The sequence below is a fragment of the Oncorhynchus mykiss genome, chromosome 7 (assembly GCF_057628025.1).
Source record: "Oncorhynchus mykiss isolate SJ-2025 chromosome 7, ASM5762802v1, whole genome shotgun sequence".
NCBI lineage: Eukaryota > Metazoa > Chordata > Actinopteri > Salmoniformes > Salmonidae > Oncorhynchus > Oncorhynchus mykiss.
The window spans coordinates 82,052,063-82,079,114 of NC_143028.1; the positions used below are offsets into that span (position 1 = coordinate 82,052,063).

Consider the following 27,052-nt stretch of genomic DNA (forward strand, 5'->3'; position numbering starts at 1 on the left):
TGTAGACAAAGAAGAGCTCTTCAGTAGGTGTACCAAAACATTCAAGGGCCATTTTCTCAAAAGTGAGGTTACAAGTTTATCAACTTTCAAAGCAGAATTACTTCCCCATTGTTCTTCAACTGTAGTAGATATACCATTTTCTAGCATTTTCTAGTCTCTACTTTTATCTAATGTAAAAAAACACAATTTCAAATGTTGCTACGTAAGACCTGATCGAGCCAGTTGGTCACAAATGGGAATCACCGATTCCCCAGTTACTATTAGACGTTATAACATTAGAATAAATCAACAGAGATATTGTATGGTGCTAGTCATGAAACAATTGAGGCCTGGACAAATAACACTTGACTCTGAAGCCTAACACATCACGTCCAGGCTCTGGTTGGGACACCCAAGGACATTCAGAGACTTGTCCCGAAGCCACTCTTGAGTTGTCTTGACTGTGTGCTTACGGTCGTTGTCCTGTTGGAAGGTGAACCTTCACCCCAATCTGAGGTCCTGAGCGCTCTGGAGCAGGTTTTCATCAAGGATCTCTCTGTACTGTTGCTCCGTTCATCTGACAAACCACTCATACCAATAATACTGACAGACTATTCACACCAGTAACACTGACAGACTATTCACACCAGTAACACTGACAGACTATTCACACCAGTAACACTGACAGACTATTCACACCAGTAACACTGACAGACTATTCACACCAGTAACATCAAAAGATATGAAGATGCATCTTGTGTCACATCGGACAAGTAGACACAGTGAATCTGTCCAATAATAATTGTCAATTCATGGATAATGTGGTGAAATAATAATGGACACTTCATGGATAATCTGGTGAAATAATAATGGACACTTCATGGATAATGTGGTGAAATAATAATGGACACTTCATGGATGTGGTGAAATAATAATGGACACTTCATGGATAATGCGGTGAAATAATAATGGACACTTCATGGATAATCTGGTGAAATAATAATGGACACTTTATGGATAATGCGGTGAAATAATAATGGACACTTCATGGATAATGCGGTGAAATAATAATGGACACTTCATGGATAATGCGGTGAAATAATAATGGACACTTCATGGATAATCTGGTGAAATAATAATGGACACTTCATGGATAATGTGGTGAAATAATAATGGACACTTTATGGATAATGCGGTGAAATAATAATGGACACTTCATGGATAATCTGGTGAAATAATAATGGACACTTCATGGATAATGCGGTGAAATAATAATGGACACTTCATGGATAATGTGGTGAAATAATAATGGACACTTCATGGATAATCTGGTGAAATAATAATGGACACTTCATGGATAATGTGGTGAAATAATAATGGACACTTCATGGATAATGCGGTGAAATAATAATGGACACTTCGTGGATAATGCGGTGAAATAATAATGGACACTTCATGGATAATGTGGTGAAATAATAATGGACACTTCATGGATAATGTGGTGAAATAATAATGGACACTTCATGGATAATGCGGTGAAATAATAATGGACACTTCATGGATAATGCGGTGAAATAATAATGGACACTTCATGGATAATGCGGTGAAATAATAATGGACACTTCATGGATAATGCGGTGAAATAATAATGGACACTTCATGGATAATGTGGTGAAATAATAATGGACACTTCATGGATAATGCGGTGAAATAATAATGGACACTTCATGGATAATGCGGTGAAATAATAATGGACACTTCATGGATAATGCGGTGAAATAATAATGGACACTTCATGGATAATGTGGTGAAATAATAATGGACACTTTATGGATAATGCGGTGAAATAATAATGGACACTTCATGGATAATGTGGTGAAATAATAATGGACACTTCATGGATAATGCGGTGAAATAATAATGGACACTTCATGGATAATGCGGTGAAATAATAATGGACACTTCATGGATAATCTGGTGAAATAATAATGGACACTTCATGGATAATGTGGTGAAATAATAATGGACACTTCATGGATAATGTGGGGAAATAATAATGGACACTTCATGGATAATGCGGTGAAATAATAATGGACACTTCATGGATAATGCGGTGAAATAATAATGGACACTTCATGGATAATGCGGTGAAATAATAATGGACACTTCATGGATAATGTGGTGAAATAATAATGGACACTTCATGGATAATGTGGTGAAATAATAATGGACACTTCATGGATAATGTGGTGAAATAATAATGGACACTTCATGGATAATGTGGTGAAACGTCAGAAAGGAAAGTTAGAAACCATAACTAAGTTAGGGTGTAAAGGCCAGGCTGATTCACAGTGACGTAGACAGACATGCTCTGCCAGTCGTCGTTTGCCTGACGACTCACGCTAAATTCTTCCGCTGCTGTCGTGCGCTACATACAATCACGGGCGGGCGGCAGGTAGCTTAGTGGTTGGAGCGTTGGACTAGTAAACGAAAGGTTGGCAAGATCAAATCCCAGAGCTGACAAGGTAAAAATCTGTCCAGTGGGTTAACTGCCTTGTTTTTAAAATGTTTACCTTGTCAGCTCTGGGATTTGATCTTGCCAACCTTTCGTTTACTAGTCCAACGCTCCAACCACTAGGCTACCTGCCGCCCGCATAACGCCACAAGCAAACAGGAAAATGCTCATCCAGAGGCGGCGCCCCTAGTGGCCGGGGACTTTAATGCAGAGAAACATGAATCCGATTTAGCAAATTTCTACCAGCATGTTAAACGTGCAACCAGAGGAGAGAAAAAAAAAACTCTATACCACTTTTACTCCACACACATATAGACACATACAAAGCTCCCCCTCACCCGCCATTTGGCAAATCTGACCATAATTCTAGGTAGAGTTAAGCACCATTGACTTGGTCAATACAGAAGTGGTCAGATGAAGCAGATGCTAAACCACAGGACTGCTTTGCTATCACAGACTGGAACATGTTCCGGGATTCTTCCTATGGCATTGAGGAATACACCACATCAGTCACTGGCTTCAATCAATAAGTGCATCGATGACGTCGTCCCCACTGTGACCGTACGTACATACCCCAACCAGAAGCCATGGATTACAGGCAACATCCGCACTGAGCTAAAGGGTAGAGCTGCCGCTTTCAAGGAGCGCGCCTCTAACCCGGACGCTTATAAGAAATCCCGCTATGCCCTCAGACAAATCATCAAACAGGCAAAGTGTCAATACAGGACTAAGATTGAATCGTACTACACCAGCTCCCACGCTCGTTGGATGTGGCAGGGCTTGCTAACTATTACAGACTACAAAGGGAAGCACAGCTGCAAGCTGCCCAGTGACACGAGCCTTCCAGATGAGCTAAATTACTTCTATGCTTGCTTCGATGCAAGCAACACTGAAGCATGCATGAGAGCATCAGCTGTTCTGGAAGACTGTGTGACAGGTCAACATTCACAAGGCCGCAGGGCCCGACGGATTACCAGGACGTGTACTCCGAGCATGCGCTGACCAACCGGCAAATGTCTTCACTGACATTTTCAACCTGTCCCTGTTTGAGTCTATAATACCAACATGTTTCAAGCAGACCACCATAGTCCCTGTGTCCAAGAACACCAAGATAACCTGCCTAAATGACTACCGACACGTCTGTAGCCATGAAGTGCATTGAAAGGCTGGTCATGGCTTGCACTAACAGGTGTTGTATTCGGCGTATGCGACAAATATAATTTGATTTGCTCGACTGAGCTTGCTTGTCAGTTCGGGGAAAATAGAATGGTCCCAAAACTGCAAACCCATCTGACAACACCAGGCAGACCAGAGAAAACACTCACATTTTTTGAAGGAATTCAAATAGTACTTGAACCCAAGTCTGGTCTGCTTTAAATGGTCTCCATATCGCCCCTTCTCCTGTCCCAGCAGTGAAATACCACCCGGATAGAGAAAAGGTATGACAGAAAATTGTATTTTTCCACTTTATTGACACACTTCCCAGCATAGTGAATGTTTACAGGTCCTTCATAAGTGCTACCACACTTCTAACAGCACTTCCTCAGTTTCACTCCCCTTGTTTCCATTCCTCGAATGTTTATTTCTGGGGCCCCCATTTCCTTCTTGTCTTGAGGTGCAGAGAGGAGGAGTGTGTCTGTGTGTCTGCATGTTTTCCATTTGAAAATAAAAGACTCTAGGAGCTCAGATGCAAAAATGTAATTACCAACGTTTCGACAGCCAAGCTGTCTTCATCAGGGTATATTGCATGTTTTCCATTTACATTTTTTTTGCTTTTAAACCTTAAACTTCACTGCGACAAAGCGGTTATGTTTATAAAAGGGGGGAGGGGTCTGTCTTTTTTATTTTATTTAAACCTTTCTGGTGTCAATAACAATGCACAGGATTCACAGAACAGATCCAGAGAGGATACTGTATATCTTGCCAGATACAGCTCTGGGGAGGTAGTCCTAGTACATCCATCTATCTTCCAGGTACATCCATCTACCTTCCAGGTACATCCATCTACCTTCCAGGTACATCCATCTACCTTCCAGGTACATCCATCTACCTTCCAGGTACATCCATCTACCTTCCAGGTACATCCATCTACCTTCCAGGTACATCCATCTACCTTCCAGGTACATCCATCTACCTTCCAGGTACATCCATCTACCTTCCAGGTATATCCATCTACCTTCCAGGTACATCCATCTACCTTCCAGGTATATCCATCTACCTTCCAGGTATATCCATCTACCTTCCAGGTACATCCATCTACCTTCCAGGTACATCCATCTACCTTCCAGGTACATCCATCTACCTTCCAGGTACATCCATCTACCTTCCAGGTACATCCATCTACCTTCCAGGTATATCCATCTACCTTCCAGGTTCCAGCAGCTGGATACAGCTCTGGGGAGGTAGTCCTAGTACATCCATCTACCTTCCAGGTACATCCATCTACCTTCCAGGTACATCCATCTACCTTCCAGGTACATCCATCTACCTTCCAGGTACATCCATCTACCTTCCAGGTTCCAGCAGCTGGATACAGCTCTGGGGAAGCAGTCCTAGTACATCCATCTACCTTCCAGGTTCCAGCAGCTGGATACAACTCTGGGGAAGCAGTCCTAGTACATCCATCTACCTTCCAGGTTCCAGCAGCTGGATACAGCTCTGGGGAAGCAGTCCTAGTACATCCATCTACCTTCCAGGTTCCAGCAGCTGGATGCAGCTCAGCAGTGACACTATAGGGCTCCATAGGATCATATAGGGCTCCGTAGGATCATATAGGGCTCCGTAGGATCAAATAGTGCTCCGTAGGATCATATAGGGCTCCGTAGGATCATATAGGGCTCCGTAGGATCATATAGGGCTCCGTAGGATCATATAGGGCTCCGTAGGATCATATAGGGCTCCGTAGGATCATATAGGGCTCCGTAGGATCATATAGGGCTCCGTAGGATCATATAGGGCTCCGTAGGATCATATAGGGCACCGTAGGATCATATAGGGCTCCGTAGGATCATATAGGGCTCCGTAGGATCCTATAGGGCTCCGTAGGATCCTATATGGCTCCATTTGAAGGGACTCTGTTAAAACCCCTCTCCTAGGAGGGGACTCTGTTAAAACCCCTCTCCTAGGAGGGGACTCTGTTAAAACCCCTCTCCTAGGAGGGGACTCTGTTAAAACCCCTCTCCTAGGAGGGGACTCTGTTAAAACTCCTCTCCTAGGAGGGGACTCTGTTAAAACTCCTCTCCTAGGAGGGGACTCTGTTAAAACTCCTCTCCTAGGAGGGGACTCTGTTAAAACCCCTCTCCTAGGAGGGGACTCTGTTAAAACCCCTCTCCTAGGAGGGGACTCTGTTAAAACTCCTCTCCTAGGAGGGGACTCTGTTAAAACCCCTCTCCTAGGAGGGGACTCTGTTAAAACCCCTCTCCTAGGAGGGGACTCTGTTAAAACCCCTCTCCTAGGAGGGGACTCTGTTAAAACCCCTCTCCTAGGAGGGGACTCTATTAAAACTCCTCTCCTAGGAGGGGACTCTGTTAAAATCCCTCTCCTAGGAGGGGACTCTGTTAAAACCCCTCTCCTAGGAGGGAACTCTGTTAAAACTCCTCTCCTAGGAGGGGACTCTGTTAAAACTCCTCTCCTAGGAGGGGACTCTGTTAAAACCCCTCTCCTAGGAGGGGACTCTGTTAAAACTCCTCTCCTAGGAAGGGACTCTGTTAAAAGCCCTCTCCTAGGAGGGGACTCTGTTAAAAACCCCTCTCCTAGGAGGGGACTCTGTTAAAATCCCTCTCCTAGGAGGGGACTCTGTTAAAACCCCTCTCCTAGGAGGGGACTCTGTTAAAATCCCTCTCCTAGGAGGGGACTCTGTTAAAACCCCTCTCCTAGGAGGGGACTTAAAACCCCTCTACTCTGTGGAGACACATACTGTTAAACTTAAGGAGACTTGAGCCAGTGTTTATTGTAGTCATTGGTATTTTGTTTCCTCCTCTCTACTGCAAATTTCCTGTTATGGAAGTGACCTGCCTGACAATACCCTCGCTGCCCTCCCATTCGCTGCCTGACAATACCCTCGCTGCCCTCCCATTCGCTGCCTGACGATACCCTCGCTGCCCTCCCATTCGCTGCCTGACGATACCCTCGCTGCCCTCCCATTCGCTGCCTGACGATACCCTCGCTGCCCTCCCATTCGCTGCCTGACGATACCCTCGCTGCCCTCCCATTCGCTGCCTGACAATACCCTCGCTGCCCTCCCATTCACTGCCTGGGGAATGAGTACAGTGACAGTAGCCTATAGGGCTCTGGTCAACACTTTTTATCTGAACCTTTATTTAACTAGGCAAGTCAGTTAAGAACAAATTCTTATTTTCAATGACGGCCCTATGAACAGTGTCTGTTCAGAACGACAGATCAGCTCGGGGATTCAATCTTGCAACCTTTCGGTTACAAGTCCAACGCTCTAACCACTAAGCTAACTGCCGCCCCTCTAACCACTAAGCTACCTGCCTCCCCTCTAACCACTAGGCTACCTGCCTCCCCTCTAACCACTAGGCTACCTGCCTCCCCTCTAACCACTAGGCTACCTGCCGCCCCTCTAACCACTAGGCTACCTGCCGCCCCTCTAACCACTAGGCTACCTGCCACCCCTCTAACCACTAGGCTACCTGCCTCCCATCTAACCACTAAGCTACCTGCCCCCCCTCTAACCACTAGGCTACCTGCCTCCCCTCTAACCACTAGGCTACCTGCCTCCCCTCTAACCACTAGGCTACCTGTCTCCTCTACAATCTAACCACTAGGCTACCTGCCTCCCCTCTAACCACTAGGCTACCTGTCTCCTCTACACTCTAACCACTAGGCTACCTGCCGCCCCTCTAACCACTAGGCTACCTGTCTCCTCTACACTCTAACCACTAAGCTACCTGCCACCTCTACACTCTAACCACTAGGCTACCTGCCGCCCCTCTAACCACTAGGCTACCTGTCTCCTCTACACTCTAACCACTAGGCTACCTGCCACCTCTACATTCTAACCACTAAGCTACCTGCCACCTCTACATTCTAACCACTAGGCTACCTGCCACCTCTACACTCTAACCACTAGGCTACCTGCCGCCCCTCTAACCACTAGGCTACCTGTCTCCTCTACACTCTAACCACTAAGCTACCTGTCTCCTCTACACTCTAACCACTAGGCTACCTGCCACCTCTACATTCTAACCACTAAGCTACCTGCCACCTCTACATTCTAACCACTAAGCTACCTGCCGCCCCTCTAACCACTAAGCTACCTGTCTCCTCTACATTCTAACCACTAGGCTACCTGCCACCTCTACATTCTAACCACTAAGCTACCTGCCGCCTCTACATTCTAACCACTAGGCTACCTGCCACCTCTACATTCTAACCACTAAGCTATCTGCCGCCCCTCTAACCACTAAGCTACCTGCCACCTCTACATTCTAACCACTAAGCTACCTGCCACGTCTACACTCTAACCACTAGGCTACCTGCCACCTCTACATTCTAACCACTAAGCTACCTGCCACCTCTACATTCTAACCACTAGGCTACCTGCCACCTCTACACTCTAACCACTAAGCTACCTGCCACCTCTACACTCTAACCACTAGGCTACCTGCCGCCCCTCTAACCACTAGGCTACCTGTCTCCTCTACACTCTAACCACTAAGCTACCTGTCTCCTCTACACTCTAACCACTAAGCTACCTGCCACCTCTACATTCTAACCACTAAGCTACCTGCCATGTCTACACTCTAACCACTAGGCTACCTGCCACCTCTACATTCTAACCACTAAGCTACCTGCCACCTCTACATTCTAACCACTAGGCTACCTGCCACCTCTACATTCTAACCACTAAGCTACCTGCCGCCCCTCTAACCACTAAGCTACCTGCCACCTCTACATTCTAACCACTAGGCTACCTGCCGCCCCTCTAACCACTAAGCTACCTGCCACCTCTACATTCTAACCACTAGGCTACCTGCCACCTCTACATTCTAACCACTAGGCTACCTGCCGCCCCTCTAACTACTAAGCTACCTGCCACGTCTACACTCTAACCACTAGGCTACCTGCCACCTCTACATTCTAACCACTAGGCTACCTGCCGCCTCTACATTCTAACCACTAAGTTACCTGCCGCCCCTCTAACCACTAGGCTACCTGCCTCCCCTCTAACCACTAGGCTACCTGTCTCCTCTACACTCTAACCACTAGGCTACCTGCCGCCTCTACATTCTAACCACTAAGTTACCTGCCGCCCCTCTAACCACTAAGCTACCTGTCTCCTCTACATTCTAACCACTAGGCTACCTGCCTCCCCTCTAACCACTAGGCTACCTGTCTCCTCTACATTCTAACCACTAGGCTACCTGCCGCCTCTACACTCTAACCACTAGGCTACCTGCCGCCTCTACACTCTAACCACTAGGCTACCTGCCACCCCTCTAACCACTAAGCTTCCTGCCGCCTCTACACTCTAACCACTAGGCTACCTGCCACCCCTCTAACCACTAAGCTTCCTGCCGCCCAGTAGTGGACTATACTGGGAATATGTTTCCTATATAGTGAGTATCAGAGTATCAAAGCCAATGATGAATTTTCAAAACTCTGGTTTTACCCACGAGAGTTCTGACTTTGACCCACACACACACACATCGGTTTCTGGGACCAATCTACTCAGACCCAGACTCATTGCAGAGGAGAAACTAACGTCCGTGGGCGCGCCGTTTGGCCGGAGCAGGGAGTCTGGGGAGCCAGGTGAAGTGTTCACCTGCTGGCTCCAGAAACACCAATAGTCTATTGCTTTACACAGCTCTCACATTTACTAGGACACTTTGGGTAAATATAACGGCTTGGGACTATCACAACAGCATTATTACATCCAATATCAAATCTATGCCAAACTCCCGTACCTGCTAGGCCAATGAAGTATTATTATTATTATTTATTTTTTTGTATTTATTTAAATTTGTTATTTTTATTCCCCAAATATCGTGATTACGATCTTGTCTCATGGCTGAAACTCCCCAACGGACTGAGGAGAGGTCGAAGGTCAAGTCATGCGTCCGCGATCCCCCCCCCCCCCCGAAACATGACCCGCCAAACTGCGCTTCTTAAACAGACGCCCGCTTAACCCGGAAACCAGCCGGGAACCACCCGGGAACCAGCCGGGAACCACCCGGGAACCACCCGGGAACCAGCCGGGACCTCCAGGCTGTAGTGACGCCACAACACAGCGATGCAGTGCCTCAGACCGCGGCTAATTAATTATTCTAAAGGAGGGAAAAAAAATACTAGCTTCATCACTTTCTAAACTGTGAGATCCTTCCAATTCTAATCTCATAAATCCATTTTGTAAGGAAAATAAGGTGCAGTTTCTAATAAGATAATGTCCCATTACTCAGACCAGAACTGGGAACCGACCAGACTTGAAAACGCTAAATAAATCAGTTATTACTGAAGGTGCCACAGCCACACACACACACACACACTACCAAGACCACCACAGACTCACATTCCACTCAACTAAATACTGGTGGTTATCAGCCAGAACTCCAGAGTTTCACAGTAAAAGTGATTAAGCTTTTTGAGCATTGTAATGCTGCATATTTTCCTGCTTCGGACCCCAGGCCTAATATGTGTAGAGAGCACCACCGGACTAGCAGCAGAGAGCACCACCAGACTAGCAGCAGCAGAGAGCACCACCAGACTAGCAGCAGCAGCAGAGAGCACCACCGGACTAGCAGCAGCAGAGAGCACCACCAGACTAGCAGCAGCAGAGAGCATCACCAGACTAGCAGCAGCAGCAGAGAGCACCACCGGACTAGCAGCAGAGAGCACCACCGGACTAGCAGCAGAGAGCACCACCAGACTAGCAGCAGCAGAGAGCACCACCAGACTAGCAGCAGCAGAGAGCACCACCAGACTAGCAGCAGCAGCAGAGAGCACCACCGGACTAGCAGCAGCAGAGAGCACCACCAGACTAGCAGCAGCAGAGAGCACCACCAGACTAGCAGCAGCAGAGAGCATCACCAGACTAGCAGCAGCAGCAGAGAGCACCACCGGACTAGCAGCAGAGAGCACCACCGGACTAGCAGCAGAGAGCACCACCAGACTAGCAGCAGCAGAGAGCACCACCGGACTAGCAGCAGCAGAGAGCACCACCAGACTAGCAGCAGAGAGCACCATCAGACTAGCAGCAGCAGAGAGCACCACCAGACTAGCAGCAGAGAGCACCACCAGACTAGCAGCAGCAGAGAGCACCACGAGACTAGCAGCAGCAGAGAGCACCACCAGACTAGCAGCAGCAGAGAGCACCACCAGACTAGCAGCAGCAGCAGAGAGCACCACCAGACTAGCAGCAGCAGAGAGCACCACCAGACTAGCAGCAGAGAGCACCACCAGACTAGCAGCAGCAGAGAGCACCACCAGACTAGCAGCAGCAGAGAGCACCACCAGACTAGCAGCAGCAGAGAGCACCACCAGACTAGCAGCAGCAGAGAGCACCACCAGACTAGCAGCAGCAGAGAGCACCACCAGACTAGCAGCAGAGAGCACCATCAGACTAGCAGCAGCAGAGAGCACCACCAGACTAGCAGCAGCAGAGAGCACCACCAGACTAGCAGCAGAGAGCACCACCAGACTAGCAGCAGCAGAGAGCACCACCAGACTAGCAGCAGAGAGCACCACCGGACTAGCAGCAGCAGAGAGCACCACCAGACTAGCAGCAGCAGAGAGCACCACCAGACTAGCAGCAGCAGAGAGCACCACCAGACTAGCAGCAGCAGAGAGCACCACCAGACTAGCAGCAGCAGAGAGCACCACCAGACTAGCAGCAGCAGAGAGCACCACCAGACTAGCAGCAGCAGAGAGCACCACCAGACTAGCAGCAGCAGAGAGCACCACCAGACTAGCAGCAGCAGAGAGCACCACGAGACTAGCAGCAGCAGCAGAGAGCTAGCAGCAGCAGAGAGCACCACCAGACTAGCAGCAGCAGCAGAGAGCACCACCAGACTAGCAGCAGCAGCAGAGAGCACCACCAGACTAGCAGCAGCAGCAGAGAGCACCACCAGACTAGCAGCAGCAGCAGAGAGCACCACCAGACTAGCAGCAGCAGCAGAGAGCACCACCAGACTAGCAGCAGCAGAGAGCACCACCAGACTAGCAGCAGCAGCAGAGAGCTAGCAGCAGCAGAGAGCACCACCAGACTAGCAGCAGCAGCAGAGAGCACCACCAGACTAGCAGCAGAGAGCACCACCAGACTAGCAGCAGAGAGCACCACCAGACTAGCAGCAGAGAGCACCACCAGACTAGCAGCAGCAGAGAGCACCACCAGACTAGCAGCAGAGAGCACCACCAGACTAGCAGCAGCAGAGAGCACCACCAGACTAGCAGCAGCAGAGAGCACCACCAGACTAGCAGCAGCAGAGAGCAGCGTGGAGAAGAGGTTTCTCTGAATTGGCAACCAAAGAGTTAAAGTCTGTTCTATAAACTCTCCCGTGCTTCAAGAATCGCCTGGAAGCTACTTGTGCAGGCTTTAAATACTGATTTGACAGATCACATTTTACACACAACCTGCCACTGAGAAAATAGCCCACCACCACCACCGCTACTACTACTACTACTACTACTAGCCCCAGCAGCTCCTGGTGTGTTCAAACACACACAGGGACACGATGGGAACTCTGAGAGTGTTATTCCTCTTGTCCTTTATATCGTCACCGTTGGTGCTCTGCTCCACTGGGAAACACTTTCACCAGGACTCAGCACTCAGACTGGAACAACAGGATGTACTGCTGAATAGAGAAGCTAATCTGGAAGCAAAGAGGTCTAAGGTAGGCTATAAACTGACCTGATCACATTGTATTTTCTAGTATTGATTAATGACTAACTACAGTAAGTCAATAGTAAATAGGTTAATGATAAGTTATAATTCTTATACACTCAAATATACCTGCTCGTGGTTTGATTAAATTAAGTAATTTCAAACATCTTGCATGGTTATAGCTGGGATTTATTTAATAAAATTATTCTTTAATAAGATGTCATTCTTATTTTTCTTATGATACAATTTAAGTGATAAATGTTATATTCAATATATCTTTAAATCGGTGTAACTAGAGGCAAACAAACCAAATTTCCTTAAACATTTGTGATTTATACTTTGAATACTATTAATCCACTTCCTCTTTGAACATCCAGCTTCTTCTTCTTCTTTTATGCAAACATGGTTTTATTAATTTCACTTGTAAACAACTGATCGACACCAAGACTTGAGTACATTACATGAGTTTGTCAGTGGCATTTCATTGTTCCACCTTTTTTAATTTATATTCTTACAGCGGAATTCATTTTGAATCCCAGCTATACCTTTTCTTCCCCTTATTTGAGAAATCAAACCATTGTCCCATTTCATTGGAAGCATTCCCATTGGGAAGGAGCCAGCGCGTTGGCCCAGTCTTAATTTCTCTCTCTCCCCCCAGTGTAACAGCTGGGCTGTCGGTCTGCCCAGAGCTCCAGACACAGTGAGTCCAGACACAGTGATTATGATTAGTCAGCACAGAAAGGGGCAGGGCTACCGCTTACAGGAGGCTCCACTGCTCTAGTACAATGGAGGTTCCAGTCTGAAGAACTCACATCCAAACGGCAGCCCCGGTCTGGCTGCCAAAGGGGCCCCACTCCTCCTGTTGCCAAGGGGCCCCACTCCTCCTGTTGCCAAGGGGCCCCGTTGCTCTTGTTGCCAAGGGGTCGAAGCTTAGGGCTCACCCAGAAAACAGTTAACGTTCCTGGAATGTTCCTACAACTTCAAATGAAATACCTTATTTTGATCCCCATTACCGACCGCTGGTCTTAATGGGGTCTGACAAATAATGGAAAAACACAGACAAAATACTGGACCATTTACATGTAAAAACATGAACAGGTAGTGTGTGTACATCTATCAGTTCCACATGCATGTCAGTACACACACACAACCAGTAGGTCACGTGTCAGTACACACACACAACCAGTAGGTCACATGTCAGTACACACACACAACCAGTAGGTCACACGTCAGTACACACACACAACCAGTAGGTCACATGTCAGTACACACACACAACCAGTAGGTCACATGTCAGTACACACAACCAGTAGGTCACATGTCAGTACACACAACCAGTAGGTCACATGTCAGTACACACACACAACCAATAGGTCACATGTCAGTACACACACACAACCAATAGGTCACGTGTCAGTACAGACACACAACCAGTAGGTCACATGTCAGTACACACACACAACCAGTAGGTCACATGTCAGTACACACATACAACCAGTAGGTCACGCGTCAGTACACACACCCAACCAGTAGGTCACATGTCAGTACACACAACCAGTAGGTCACATGTCAGTACACACACACAACCAGTAGGTCACATGTCAGTACACACACACACAACCAGTAGGTCACGTGTCAGTACACACACACAACCAGTAGGTCACGTGGGGGAGAGGCATTGTGCCGTGAGGTGTTGCTTTATTTGTTGTTTTGAAACCAGACTTGCGCTATATAAACAAATCGACAGGTAGCCTAGTAGTTAGAGCGTTGGGCCAGTAACCGAAAGGTTGCTGGATCCCCGAGGTGACAAGGTAAAAATCAGTCGGTCTGCCCCTGAATGTTGTAAAGAAGAATTTGTTCTTAACTGACTTGCCTAGTTAAATAAAAAGGTTCAATAAAAACAAAAAATATAATTATGGAGGGGAGTTCCATGCACTCATGGCTCTGCAAAATACTGTACACTTGCTTCTCGACCTGGAGACAGTGAAAAGACCCCCGGTCTAAAGACAGTGAAAAGACCCCTGGTCTAAAGACAGTGAGAAGACCCCCGGTCTAAAGCCAGTGAGAAGACCCCCGGTCTAAAGACAGTGAAAAGACCCCTGGTCTAAAGACAGTGAGAAGACCCCTGGTCTAAAGACAGTGAAAAGCCCCCTGGTCTAAAGACAGTGAAAAGACCCCCGGTCTAAAGACAGTGAGAAGACCCCTGGTCTAAAGACAGTTAGAAGACCCCCGGTCTAAAGACAGTGAGAAGACCCCCGGTCTAAAGACAGTGAAAAGACCCCTGGTCTAAAGACAGTGAGAAGACCCCTGGTCTAAAGACAGTGAAAAGCCCCCTGGTCTAAAGACAGTGAAAAGACCCCCGGTCTAAAGACAGTGAGAAGACCCCTGGTCTAAAGACAGTTAGAAGACCCCTGGTCTAAAGACAGTGAGAAGACCCCTGGTCTAAAGCCAGTGAGAAGACCCCCGGTCTAAAGACAGTGAAAAGACCCCTGGTCTAAAGACAGTGAGAAGACCCCTGGTCTAAAGACAATGAAAAGACCCCCGGTCTAAAGACAGTGAGAAGACCCCTGGTCTAAAGACAGTGAGAAGACCCCCGGTCTAAAGACAGTGAGAAGACCCCCGGTCTAAAGACAGTGAAAAGACCCCCGGTCTAAAGACAGTGAAAAGACCCCCGGTCTAAAGACAGTGAGAAGACCCCTGGTCTAAAGACAGTGAGAAGACCCCTGGTCTAAAGACAGTGAGAAGACCCCTGGTCTAAAGACAGTGAAAATACCCCTGGTCTAAAGACAGTGAGAAGACCCCTGGTCTAAAGACAGTGAGAAGACCCCTGGTCTAAAGCCAGTGAGAAGACCCCCGGTCTAAAGACAGTGAAAAGACCCCCGGTCTAAAGACAGTGAGAAGACCCCCGGTCTAAAGACAGTGAGAAGACCCCTGGTCTAAAGACAGTGAGAAGACCCCTGGTCTAAAGCCAGTGAGAAGACCCCTGGTCTAAAGCCAGTGAGAAGACCCCTGGTCTAAAGCCAGTGAGAAGACCCCCGGTCTAAAGACAGTGAAAAGACCCCTGGCCTAAAGACAGTGAGAAGACCCCCGGTCTAAAGACAGTGAGAAGACCCCTGGTCTAAAGACAGTGAGAAGACCCCTGGTCTAAAGACAGTGAGAAGACCCCTGGTCTAAAGCCAGTGAGAAGACCCCCGGTCTAAAGACAGTGAAAAGACCCCTGGTCTAAAGACAGTGAGAAGACCCCCGGTCTAAAAGCATGCTGAACGTCTGTTAATTTGTTTAGAGGCAAATAGCTTTGTATTTGATCAAACACCATTTTTTTTCAACAGTTTGCTAAGAGCTGGCAGCAAGCTGATAGGTCGGCTGTTAGAACCAATAAAGGATGCTTTACCACTCTTGGGTAGCGGAATGACTTTGGCTTCCCTCCAGGCCTGAGGACAAAGACTTTCCTCTCGGCTCAGATTAAAGATATGACAGATAGGAGTGGCTATAGAGTCAGCCACCATCCTCAGTAGCTTTCCATCTAAGTTGTCAATGCCAGGAGATTTGTCATTATTGATCGATAACAATCATTTTTCCACCGCTCCCACAGTGTTTGTTCTTGGCATTTCCTCTACCAACGAAGTAATCATAAAGACAATTGGCAACATCAAATGGTTTTGTGATGAATAAGCCATCTGATTGGATGAAAGATGGAGCTGAATTTGTCTTTCTGCCCATAATTTCATTTAAAGTACTTACGTTTTTTTTTTTATTCCATTATTCTTTATATCATTGATCTTAGCTTCATAATACAGTTTCTTATTCTTTTGTTGAGTTTAGTCACATCATTTCTCAATTTGCAGTCAGCCAGTCAGATGTGCAGCCAGATTTATTTGCCACTCATTTTGCTCCATCTCTTTCAGCCATACAGTTTTTCAATTCCTCATCGATCCCATGGAGCCTTAACAGTTCCAACAGTCCGTTTTTCAATTCCTCATCAATCCAATTTGTTCCTGTAGTGTTTTGTAAACACCCTGGTAGGTTGATTAATAACCTGAACCAGATTACAGACACTGGTTACAGTAAGATGCTTCCTATTGAGCAGACAGCTTGATGAAAACCAGTCAATATTCAGGTCTCCGAGAAAGTAGACCTCTCTGTTTACATCACACACACTACCAAGTATTTCACACATATTATTTAGATACTGACCGTTAGCACTTGGTGGCCTATAGCAACACCCCAAAAGAAAAGGCTTTGGATGTGCCAGGTGAACCTGCTACCACAACACTTCAATAACACTTGACATAATATCTCCTCTAAGCATTACAGGGATATGGCTCTGAATATATACAACAACACCTCCCCCATAAGCATTCCTGTCTCTTCTATAGATGTTACATCCTTGTATTGCTACTGCTGTATCAACGGAATTATCTAAGTGAGTCTCAGAAATGGCTAATATATGAATGTTATCTGATGTTAGCAAGTTATTGATTTTGTGAACCTTATTTCATTACTACATTATTCAGCAGTCCCATTTATCAGTTGGTGTGTGTGCTGCGAGGGTGGGAACAAATGGGAAGCTACAAATGGGAACGTTCCAATAGAGGACAACGGAGGTTCCAGTCTAGATAACTCCTATCTGCCACCAAGAGGCCAAATATGTTGCATTGAATGAACCGTGTCAATCGGAGTGAACCGGGGCAATCGGAGTGAATCGCGTCAATCGGAGTGAACCGTGTCAATCGGAGTGAACCGGGGCAATCGGAGTGAACCGGGGCAATCGGAGTGAACCGCGTCAATCGGAGTGAACCGCGTCAATCGGAGTGAACCGCGTCAATCGGAGTGAACCGTGTCAATCAGAGTGAACCGCGTCAATCTTGCCAACCTGACATATTTTTGCCAAAAGAGGATCACGATGGAAATAAGCCTTTGGGTATTATTTTGGTTTTTAGCCTCAATCATTTGTAAATGTATGTAATGTTGTCTCCAACTGGAGAGGTCTATTACTTATAATCCTTAAATACATTAAAAACATTCCTACAACGTTAGGTAACGTTCCAACACAGTCCCAATGGAGCAGAACTGGCGTTCCAGTGAACTCCCATACAAACAGCTCCCCCAGTCTGTCTGCCAGGGGCATCCTTCTCATCCTGCCAGGGGCCATCCTTCTCCTCCTACCAAGGGACCATCCTTCTCCTCCTACCAAGGGACCATCCTTCTCCTCCTACCAAGGGACCATCCTTCTCCTCCTACCAAGGGGCCATCCTTCTCCTCCTGCCAAGGGGCCATCCTTCTCCTCCTACCAAGGGGCCATCCTTCTCCTCCTGCCAAGGGGCCATCCTTCTCCTCTTGCCAAGGGGCCATCCTTCTCCTCCTGCCAAGGGGCCATCCTTCTCCTCCTGCCAAGGGGCCATCCTTCTCCTCCTGCCAAGGGGCCATCCTAACTCCTCCTGCCAAGGGGCCATCCTAACTCCTCCTGCCAAGGGGCCATCCTAACTCCTCCTGCCAAGGGGCCATCCTTCTCCTCCTGCCAAGGGACCATCCTAACTCCTCCTGCCAAGGGGCCATCCTTCTCCTCCTGCCAAGGGACCAAAAGCTCAGGTCTTGAATGTTCTGTGAACATTATGTACGCTTACATTCCAAGGCTCCAACAGAACAGAATAGAGCTGAGGTTGAATCCAGTCTGAAGAGCTCCCATCCAAACAGCAGCCCTGGTTCTGAAGCCAATGGGCTAAAGCTCAGGGACCACCAAGCAAACGCAACATTCTTTGAATATTCCTATAATGGTTAGGTAACATTCCAAAGCATAAGCAGAGCGGAGGTCGGTTCCAGTCTGAAGAACTCCTATTCCAAACAGCAGACCTGCTACAGCTGCCAAGGGGTCAGGGCTCAGAGCCTGGAGAAGTGGGGGGAGTAATTATTTGAGTAGGCAGTTGAACACCTGGAAAGGCCTGACTGCTGCCTGCTGCACTCTGCTGGGCTCCACACCAGTTGACAACCAGTGGCTACATAGTTCAAGGTTCAACAGATCTCAAGGACATGGGGGAAGGAGTCCTTATTTTACGAGGCAGCGGCCAGACACCTGAAGAGCAGGGTTCAAAATACGCAACTTCTCTTTCGGGTGCCTGACATGGAAATATTTTATATTTAAAATTCTCACAAGGGTAATAACCATAATAACCAACAAGAGCTGCCAGATTACTGGAGAAGATGGGAGATTATATGACAGCGCTCTCCCAAATTACAAAACAAGGGATGAGACAAACAGCGTGAATAACTGCCTTGTCTTCACGGGGTTTATCTACTTGCTGAAAAATGTACCATATGAACTGAAAATTGCGTTGCACGTGTTTACTGCCCAAAGCCTGCTTTCTCAAAAAAACATTTTAAGACTAAGTTCTTCCTTAGAACATTAGTAGGAGCACTGTTAAATCTCCAAGCTGTTTCCTAAAAAAACATTTTTTTTCATTAACTTTGCACTTGAAAAAACGCTCGTAAAAATCGATCGCAAGTGGTCTGAGGCTCGTAATCTAACGAGCCTCAGACCACTTGTAGAACAGCGAAGTGTATCGTTAATAAGATGCCTTTTAAAAAAAAAACATTTTTATACCTCCCGCGTCACTTTTATACAAAAGAGGATCTCTGTTAAACCTAGAATCAACATGGTTTATCCGTCTCTCTGTGACGGCGTAAACGTTAAACAAAAACAAAAAACAACGTTGACTTCGAATACAAAAGTTGCCCGTGTCTTTGCAATTGATACGAACAAGCAACGTATACAAATATGCTTCTAATTAAAAACCCGAGATGACTACATCTGAAGGTCAACGAGTAAAGCTACTATAGGCCTATTCTTAACATATTTCATGATGTGTAGCCTAACATGTGCGCAATGATGGGCCAAATCGGGGATATATTGGGTAAGCATTTGAATAAACGACGCACTTAGTGGTCGTTCTCTCTCTCCGTGGTGTTCTGGAAAACCGCACGTTACATCTTCGGGCCGTTGTAAGGAAAGATGCATCGTTTAAACACTTGTAAGCCTAAACTCTGTCGCTATCGGAAACCAGGCCCTGAATCCCTGATCCCTGTGTGCGTTACTCTACAGCGTTACTCTACAGTGTTACTCTACAGTGTTACTCTACAGTGTTACCCCAAACAGTAATACTCTACAGTGTTACTCTACAGTGTTAATCTAGTGTCACACTACAGTGTTACTCTACAGTGTTAAATCCTAACAGTGTCACTCTACAGTGTTAACCCTAACAGTGCTACTCTACAGTGTGACTCTACAGTGTTAATCCTAACAGTGTCACTCTACAGTGTTAACCCTAACAGTGTGACTCTACAGTGCTACTCTACAGTGTGACTCAACAGTATTAATCCTAAATGTTACTCTACAGTGTTAATCCTAACAGTGTGACTCTACAGTGTTAATCCTAACAGTGCTACTCTACAGTGTTACTCTACAGTGTTAAATCCTAACAGTGTTACTCTACAGTGTTAACCCTAACAGTGTTACTCTAGTGTTAACCCTAACAGTGTGACTCTACAGTGTTAACCCTAACAGTGTGACTCTACAGTGTTAACCCTAACAGCGTGACTCTACAGTATTAACCCTAACAGCATGACTCTACAGTGTTAACCCTAACAGTGTGACTCTACAGTGTGACTCTACAGTGTTAACCCTAACAGTGTGACTCTAGTGTTAACCCTAACAGTGTGACTCTACAGTGTTAACCCTAACAGCGTGACTCTACAGTATTAACCCTAACAGCATGACTCTACAGTGTTAACCCTAACAGTGTGACTCTACAGTGTGACTCTACAGTGTTAACCCTAACAGCTTGACTCTACAGTGTTAATCCTAACAGTGTCACTCTACAGTGTTAACCCTAACAGTGTGACTCTACAGTGTTACTCTACAGTGTGACTCAACAGTGTTAATCCTAAATGTTACTCTACAGTGTTAATCCTAACAATGTGACTCTACAGTGTTAACCCTAACAGTGTGACTCTACAGTGTTACTCTACAGTGTGACTCTACAGTGTTACTCTACAGTGTGACTCTACAGTGTTAATCCTAAATGTTACTCTACAGTGTTAATCCTAACAATGTGACTCTACAGTGTTAATCCTAACAGTGTGAATCTATCCTCCACTAGAGAGAGGCAGCAGCGTTGTGGCTGGGAGAGGACTACGACTCCAGCATGGTCTTCCTGGCTGCTGATGAACCAGACAACGCCCCAGCTGAGGGGGGTGACGCCTCGGGTAAGACAACAGTTCTACCTGCCTCTTCTTCCCGGTCTCTCACTGCCTCCCTCCCTGACTCCTCTCCTCCCTCCCCGACTCTCACTGCCTCCTCTCCTACCCTCCCTCCTTACCTCTTCCTGCCTCCTCTCCTACCCTCCCTCCCACTACTAACTCTCCTAACCTCCTTCCCTGCCTCTCACTACTACCTCTCCCTGCCTCCCTACCGCTCTCTGCCTCCCCTCCTTACCCCCCTTCCCTGCCCCCTCTCCTACCCTTCTTCCCTCCTTCCCCCCCTCCCTGCCTCCTCTCCAACCCTCCTTCCCTCTCTCCCTGCCTCCTCTCCTACCCTCCTTCCCTCTCTCCCTGCCTCCTCTCCTACCCTCCTTCCCCTCCTACCCTCCCTGCCTCCTCTCCTATCCTCCTTCCCTGCCTCCTCTCCTATCCTCCTTCCCTCCTCTCCTACCCTCCTTCCCTGCCTCCTCTCCTACCCTCCTTCCCTGCCTCCTCTCCTACCCTCCTTGCCCCTTCCCTGCCTCCTCTCCTACCTCTCACTGTCTCCTCTCCTACCTCTCACTGTCTCCTCTCCTACCTCTCACTGCCTCCTCTCCTACCTCTCACTGTCTCCTCTCCTACCTCTCACTGTCTCCTCTCCTACCTCTCACTGCCTCCTCTCCTACCTCTCACTGCCTCCTCTCCTACCTCTCACTGCCTCCTCTCCTACCTCTCACTGCCTCCTCTCCTACCTCTCACTGCCTCCTCTCCTACCTCTCACTGCCTCCTCTCCTACCTTTCACTGCCTCCTCTCCTACCCTCCTTCCCTCCCTCCCTGCCTCCTCTCCAGTGTCCTAGTATATTTAACCCAGGTCTGCTCAGGACCATGTTGTCTACTCTATACAGCAGGCAGCAGCTGAGCTTTTTAAAAGCATTACTTAGAGGAGAGAAACCTCCCTACTTGGCTATATCCTCCATTATAGTAACAGAGGTCCCTATGATATCTGGGCTACCAGGACTTGGATTCTAGAGCCATGATATTTGGGCTACCAGGACTTGGCTTCTAGAGCCATGATATTTGGGCTACCAGGACTTGGCTTCTAGAGCCATGATATTTGGGCTACCAGGACTTGGCTTCTAGAGCCATGATATTTGGGCTACCAGGACTTGGCTTCTAGAGCCATGATATTTGGGCTACCAGGACTTGGCTTCTAGAGCCATGATATTTGGGCTACCAGGACTTGGCTTCTAGAGCCATGATATTTGGGCTACCAAGACTTGGCTTCTAAAGCCATGATATCTGGGCTACCAAGACTTGGCTTCTAGAGACATGATATCTGGGCATTGACCACGTTGTTAAACTAACACACCCTACATGTGGACAGTTTAGACAACCATTGCCAGTGCTATTTTAAATTAATAAATAATTTCAGAAGTATTCTATAAAAAGAGAGAATGATAATATGGTGCCTCGAGACATCTAAATCAAAATCAAATAAACAATTAAATTAATTCTGTGTCTCCAGAGCTGCCCACATGCCTGCTGTGTGTGTGTCTGACCGGCTCTGTGTACTGTGAGGAAGTTGTTCCTGAGATGACTGCTGTGCCCACCCTGCCCAAGGAGACTGCCTACCTCTACGCCCGCTACAACAAGATCAAGAAGATCACCAATAAAGACTTCGCAGATATCGGTAGGGGGGGGTTCTCCAGATATGATTCCTAGTTGGAGAATTTCCTGCCTGCTCATTACCTTGAGAATCCAGATACCACTTCAACTGGGATTTATAGAAACCTGGGATCTTTGGGAAAATGTACAGTACTTTGCTAGGTGATTCTGGCTTTCAGGTTTCCTTTGGCTTGCTGTCTTCTCAAACATTTTTCACACCGTCTCCCTAATACACTAGCTGGAAGACAACCATGTTGAGGAAAATTCATTCAGGAAATTAAGAAATAAAGATAAAAGATGGACATTTTCGGAGGGTCTGTAGACATATGGTGGATATATAAATGCTCCCTTTAGTTGGATATATTAGTGGATGTTATGCGGGCCCCTCCAGGCTCCCCTCCAGACCCCCCTCCAAGCTTTCTCCAGGCCCGGCCCTCCAGGCCCCCCAAACTGCAGTATTGTTGTTTTCTGTAATACAACACTAAGCTATAGGCCGAGCTCTCATAGATCAAGTGAGTTAAGCAATATTTAGATTTGTTCTGCCCACATGTACACGCCAGACACATGGAGGATTTGATCGTCCTCCTTCTGACAGTTAGGCCTTTTAAACTTCTGCATTGGAGGGCCCCTCCAGGCACCCCTCCAGGCCCGGCCCTCCAGGCCCCCCTCCAGGCTCCCCTCCAGGCCCCCCTCCAAGCCCAGCCCTCCAGGCCGGGCTTGGAGGGCCCCTCCAGGCACCCCTCCAGGCCCGGCCCTCCAGGCCCCCCTCCAGGCTCCCCTCCAGGCACGGCCCGGCCCTCTACTGATATAAGTAAAAACACAGCTAGATTTAAAAGCTGACGAGATTTAACGAGATTTAATTTTTTTGGCAAACTCTTGCAGGTCTCCATCTTGTCTTGACATTTAGAATGCAGAAGTTTAAAAGGCCTAACTGTCAGAAGGAAGACGATCAAATCCTCCATGTGTCTGGCGTGTACATGTGGGCAGAACAAATCTAAATATTGCGTAACTCACTTGATCTATGAGAGCTCGGCCTATAGCTTAGTGTTGTATTACAGAAAACAACAATACTGCAGTTTGTAACCTCCAAAATGGACAATTAAGTTCTAATTCATTCTACGTCTAATGACTCTGAAGAGAATCGACCTGACGTGGGTTTATTCTAAATGTAGATTGAGTAAAAATCAGATCTAACTTACATTATAATTCTAGTTTTTTTTTGGGGGGGGATGTTTCTTCCTCAGTGACTCTGAAGAGAATCGACCTAACGGGGAACCTGATCTCGGAGATTGAGGAAGGAGCGTTCTCTAAGCTGACCCTGCTGGAGGAACTCAATTTGGCTGAGAATCAACTTGTCAAGCTGCCCATGCTGCCCGGCAAGCTCACCACCTTCAACGCCAACCACAACCGGCTCAAAACCAAAGGGGTCAAGGCCAACGCCTTCAAGGTACAATGAAAGGACATGAAATACAAATAGATTCCTGGCTGCTTTAATTTAATGCATTTATTTCACCCCGATAAGGTCTTCGTCAGGCATGACATTGTTCAAAACATTGCGTGATCATGTCTATGTACCTTAGGTGCTTGACTGAGGCACATTCGGTGGCTGATTTGAGCTTTGCCTGGACAAACCCCCCCCCCTGACCCCTTGGATTTCTTCACCTGTTTTTTGCATTACAGGTTGGGATTCAAATTCTGCCAATTGCCATTTTTTTTTTCAACAATCTGCATAAAATACTCTGTAGTCAAAGTCTGAAGAAATATATATAAATTATTTATATATATTTTTTGTATATATATATATATATAAAAAAAATAAAAAATATATATATTTTTTTATATATATATATAATTTATACAGTATATATATACACAAAAAAATATTTATATAATTTATACAGTATATATATATATATTTTTTTTTTCATATATAATTTATACAGTATATATATTTTTTTTAATTTTTTTTATATATAATTTATACAGTATACACACACACACACACACACACACACACATATATATATATTAAACATTTTATAACAAAAACATTTAGTGGCTACATATGTACTCAGCTCCATGAGTCAATGACGTTGACTGCAGATGTGAGTCTTCTTGGGTTAGTCTGGATTGTGACATATTTGACCATTATTCTTTTCACAATTCTTCCAAGCTCTTTCAAGATGTTGGGGGATCATGGCTAGACGTTCTTGCCATAGATTTTCAAGCCGATTTAAGTCCAAACAAACTTGGCCAATCGGGAACATTCAATGTCTTCCTGGTAAGCAACTCCAGGGTAGATTTGGCCTAGTTGTTGGTTATTGTACACCTGAAAGTTGAATTCCTCTCACAGACGCTGGTGTAAAGAAGACTGAAACAGGTTTTCCTATAGGATTTTGGCTATACTTAGCCCAATCTCATTTATTTTTATCCTGAAAAACTCCCTAGTCCTTGCCGATGTCAAGCATACCCATCCCATGATGCAGCCACCACCATGCTTGAAATTAAACAGGCAGTGATGTGGAGGCTTTGCTTTTAGGCCAAAAAACGGTATTCCTTTGCTGTGTTTTTTTTCCAGTATTACTTTAGTGCCTTGTTGCATGTTTTGGAATATTTCTTTCTGTGTATTTGTATCATTATTAAGTCCTTATTGTGGAGTCACTACAATGTTGTTGATCCATCCTCGGTTTCCCCATCACAGCCATTGAACTGCAGCGGTTTTAAAATCCTCAAATGGCCTCCCCATCTACCAATCACTACCCTTCTTTATGAGGCTTTCGAAAAGCTTCCTGGTCTTCGTAGTTGAATCTGTGCTTGAAATTCAGTACTTGACTGAGGGACCTTATAGATGTTGTATGTATGGTGGACAGAGGAAGGGTTAGTCATTAAAAAAAAAATCAAGTCAAACCCCTACTATTTCACACAGTGACTTCATGTAATTTATTATGATGTGATTTGTTAAGTCACATTTTTCTCCTGAACTAATTTAGGATTGTTTGGGGGGAAAAAAGGGTCTGAATACTATTATTTAGTTATCCATTTGTTATTTATTTTAGAGAAGAAAAAAAATCCACATCCACTTCTGCCACTTTGACCTTACAGAATATTTAGATCGTTACAATTAAATCCATTTTAATCCCACTTTGACTTTACAGAATATTTAGTGTAGATCGTTACAATTAAATCCATTTTAATCCCACTTTGACCTTACAGAATATTTAGATCGTTACAATTAAATCCATTTTAATCCCACTTTGTAACACAATAACGTGACGAAATCCACAAATTCTTTTGCAAGGCACTGTATGCTGTTTATTTTGGTCTCGTTGTTTCCACCATACAGAAACTGGAGAAGCTGATCAACCTGTTTCTGGGAGACAATGCGCTGGAGGCTGTACCAGTGATCCCGGAGAGCGTCCGCATTGTCCACCTGCAGGTCGGTACCACGCAGTGATGACGGTCTTGACTTCTGCTTAGAGGCTACGAAATTAGGAGGAGTCCCTCTCTACTTACGTCCTCGTGATTTCGACGGGAATCCTCCGAAATGGGATTTCTGATAAACATGAGAACTTTGGGAAAGTTCCCAGAATTGTGCGACTCCAATCCCGACCGCGACTCCAATCCCGAACGCGACTCCAATCCCGAACGCGACTCCAATCCCGAACGCGACTCCAAACCCGACCGCGACTCCAAACCCGACCGCGACTCCAAACCCGACCGCGACTCCAAACCCGACCGCGACTCCAATCCCGACCGCGACTCCAAACCCAACCGCAACTCCAATCCCGACTGCGACTCCCAAATAGTTTTGCTGGCACCATCGAAGGGTCATGAGAGTAATCATGATTCTAACTTTGGTCTTCCATCTTCTCTCTACCATACAGAACAACAACATCACGGATATCAGCTTCGAGACGTTCTGCAAGGGCAACAACACGTACTACGTCAGACCCAACCTGATGGAGGTGAGGTTGGATGGGAACCCAGTGCTGCTGTCCAAGTACCCCAACAGCTTCACCTGCCTCAAGTCTCTTCCCGTTGGACAGTACCGCTAAAAAGACTAAACTCCCTTGGAACGGGGGAAAAAAAAGGTCTTCTGTTTTGACGTCATTGGGACTTCCTGGTTAAATAAAAAGTTTCAATAGAAAAGACATACAACTTCTACAGGGGCGTATTACAGTCAGATGAAATGTGAAGTTTGCGGATAGACAGCCATGTAATGAATAGATCCAACACGATTCCTTATTCTACTTGACAAAAAGACAAGACGAATCTACACCATTTACAGTCCATTTATGTTCTAAATGTTCTTCTGTAAAATGGTGCCTTTCTCGGTCTCTTTCAGAAGACTAGCGGCTGGGATTGATATGTTAGTAATCTCACTTTAGCAAGCTAGGCCAACGTTGGCTACAAGGCTTTAAACGGATCGCCTATTTTCTGATTTATAAAAAGGCTATTTTACATTTTGTATTTGTTCAAGTTTATGTTCCAAATCAGTCGTCGGGGAAGACTTTGTAAATACATATTTTCTTAGTGTTTTGACTTCTTTAAAATGTTGAGTCAAGCTTTTGGCTTTCCTCCGAATTCTGTGAATTACTTTCATGTAAACTGGTTCCTAACTTAAACAACTCAAGTAGAAGTTGATGAGAAAATATATATCTTTGAAATACGTACATATAGTGATGTGAAACTAATGTGCCTGTGCCTCACAGCATCGTAAAAGATTTGATATTAAAAAATGGTCAAATCAGAGGAGGTATTAAGTCCCTTTCTTTCAAAATCATAATTTCTCATTTTATTATTATTATTACTTATGTGA

At 46.1% G+C, this 27,052-nt stretch overlaps 2 protein-coding genes across 3 annotated transcripts in view; one reads left to right on the forward strand and one right to left on the reverse strand.

Moving 5' to 3' along the window:
- Nucleotides 1–27,052, reverse strand: part of cenpp (centromere protein P) — a 189,893-nt gene that overhangs the window by 111,723 nt on the left and 51,118 nt on the right. The gene's annotated exons all lie outside the window — the stretch shown is intronic.
- ogna (osteoglycin, paralog a) lies at nt 11,472–26,985 on the forward strand. The gene is made up of 6 exons (XM_036984293.2): nt 11,472–12,345; nt 20,489–20,594; nt 22,094–22,258; nt 23,478–23,680; nt 25,577–25,669; nt 26,118–26,985. The coding sequence occupies exons 1-6, from the start codon at nt 12,187–12,189 to the stop codon at nt 26,286–26,288; spliced, it is 897 nt and encodes a 298-aa protein (XP_036840188.2). The 5' UTR covers nt 11,472–12,186; the 3' UTR covers nt 26,289–26,985.

Excerpts from the sequence above, each read along its gene's own strand:
- ogna (XM_036984293.2), top strand. The coding sequence starts at position 12,187 with ATGGGAACTCTGAGAGTGTTATTCCTCTTGTCCTTTATATCGTCACCG. Across the intron at positions 22,259-23,477 it reads TAAAGACTTCGCAGATATCG|TGACTCTGAAGAGAATCGAC; the intron begins GTAGGGGGGGGT and ends TTTCTTCCTCAG. Across the intron at positions 23,681-25,576 it reads TCAAGGCCAACGCCTTCAAG|AAACTGGAGAAGCTGATCAA; the intron begins GTACAATGAAAG and ends TCCACCATACAG.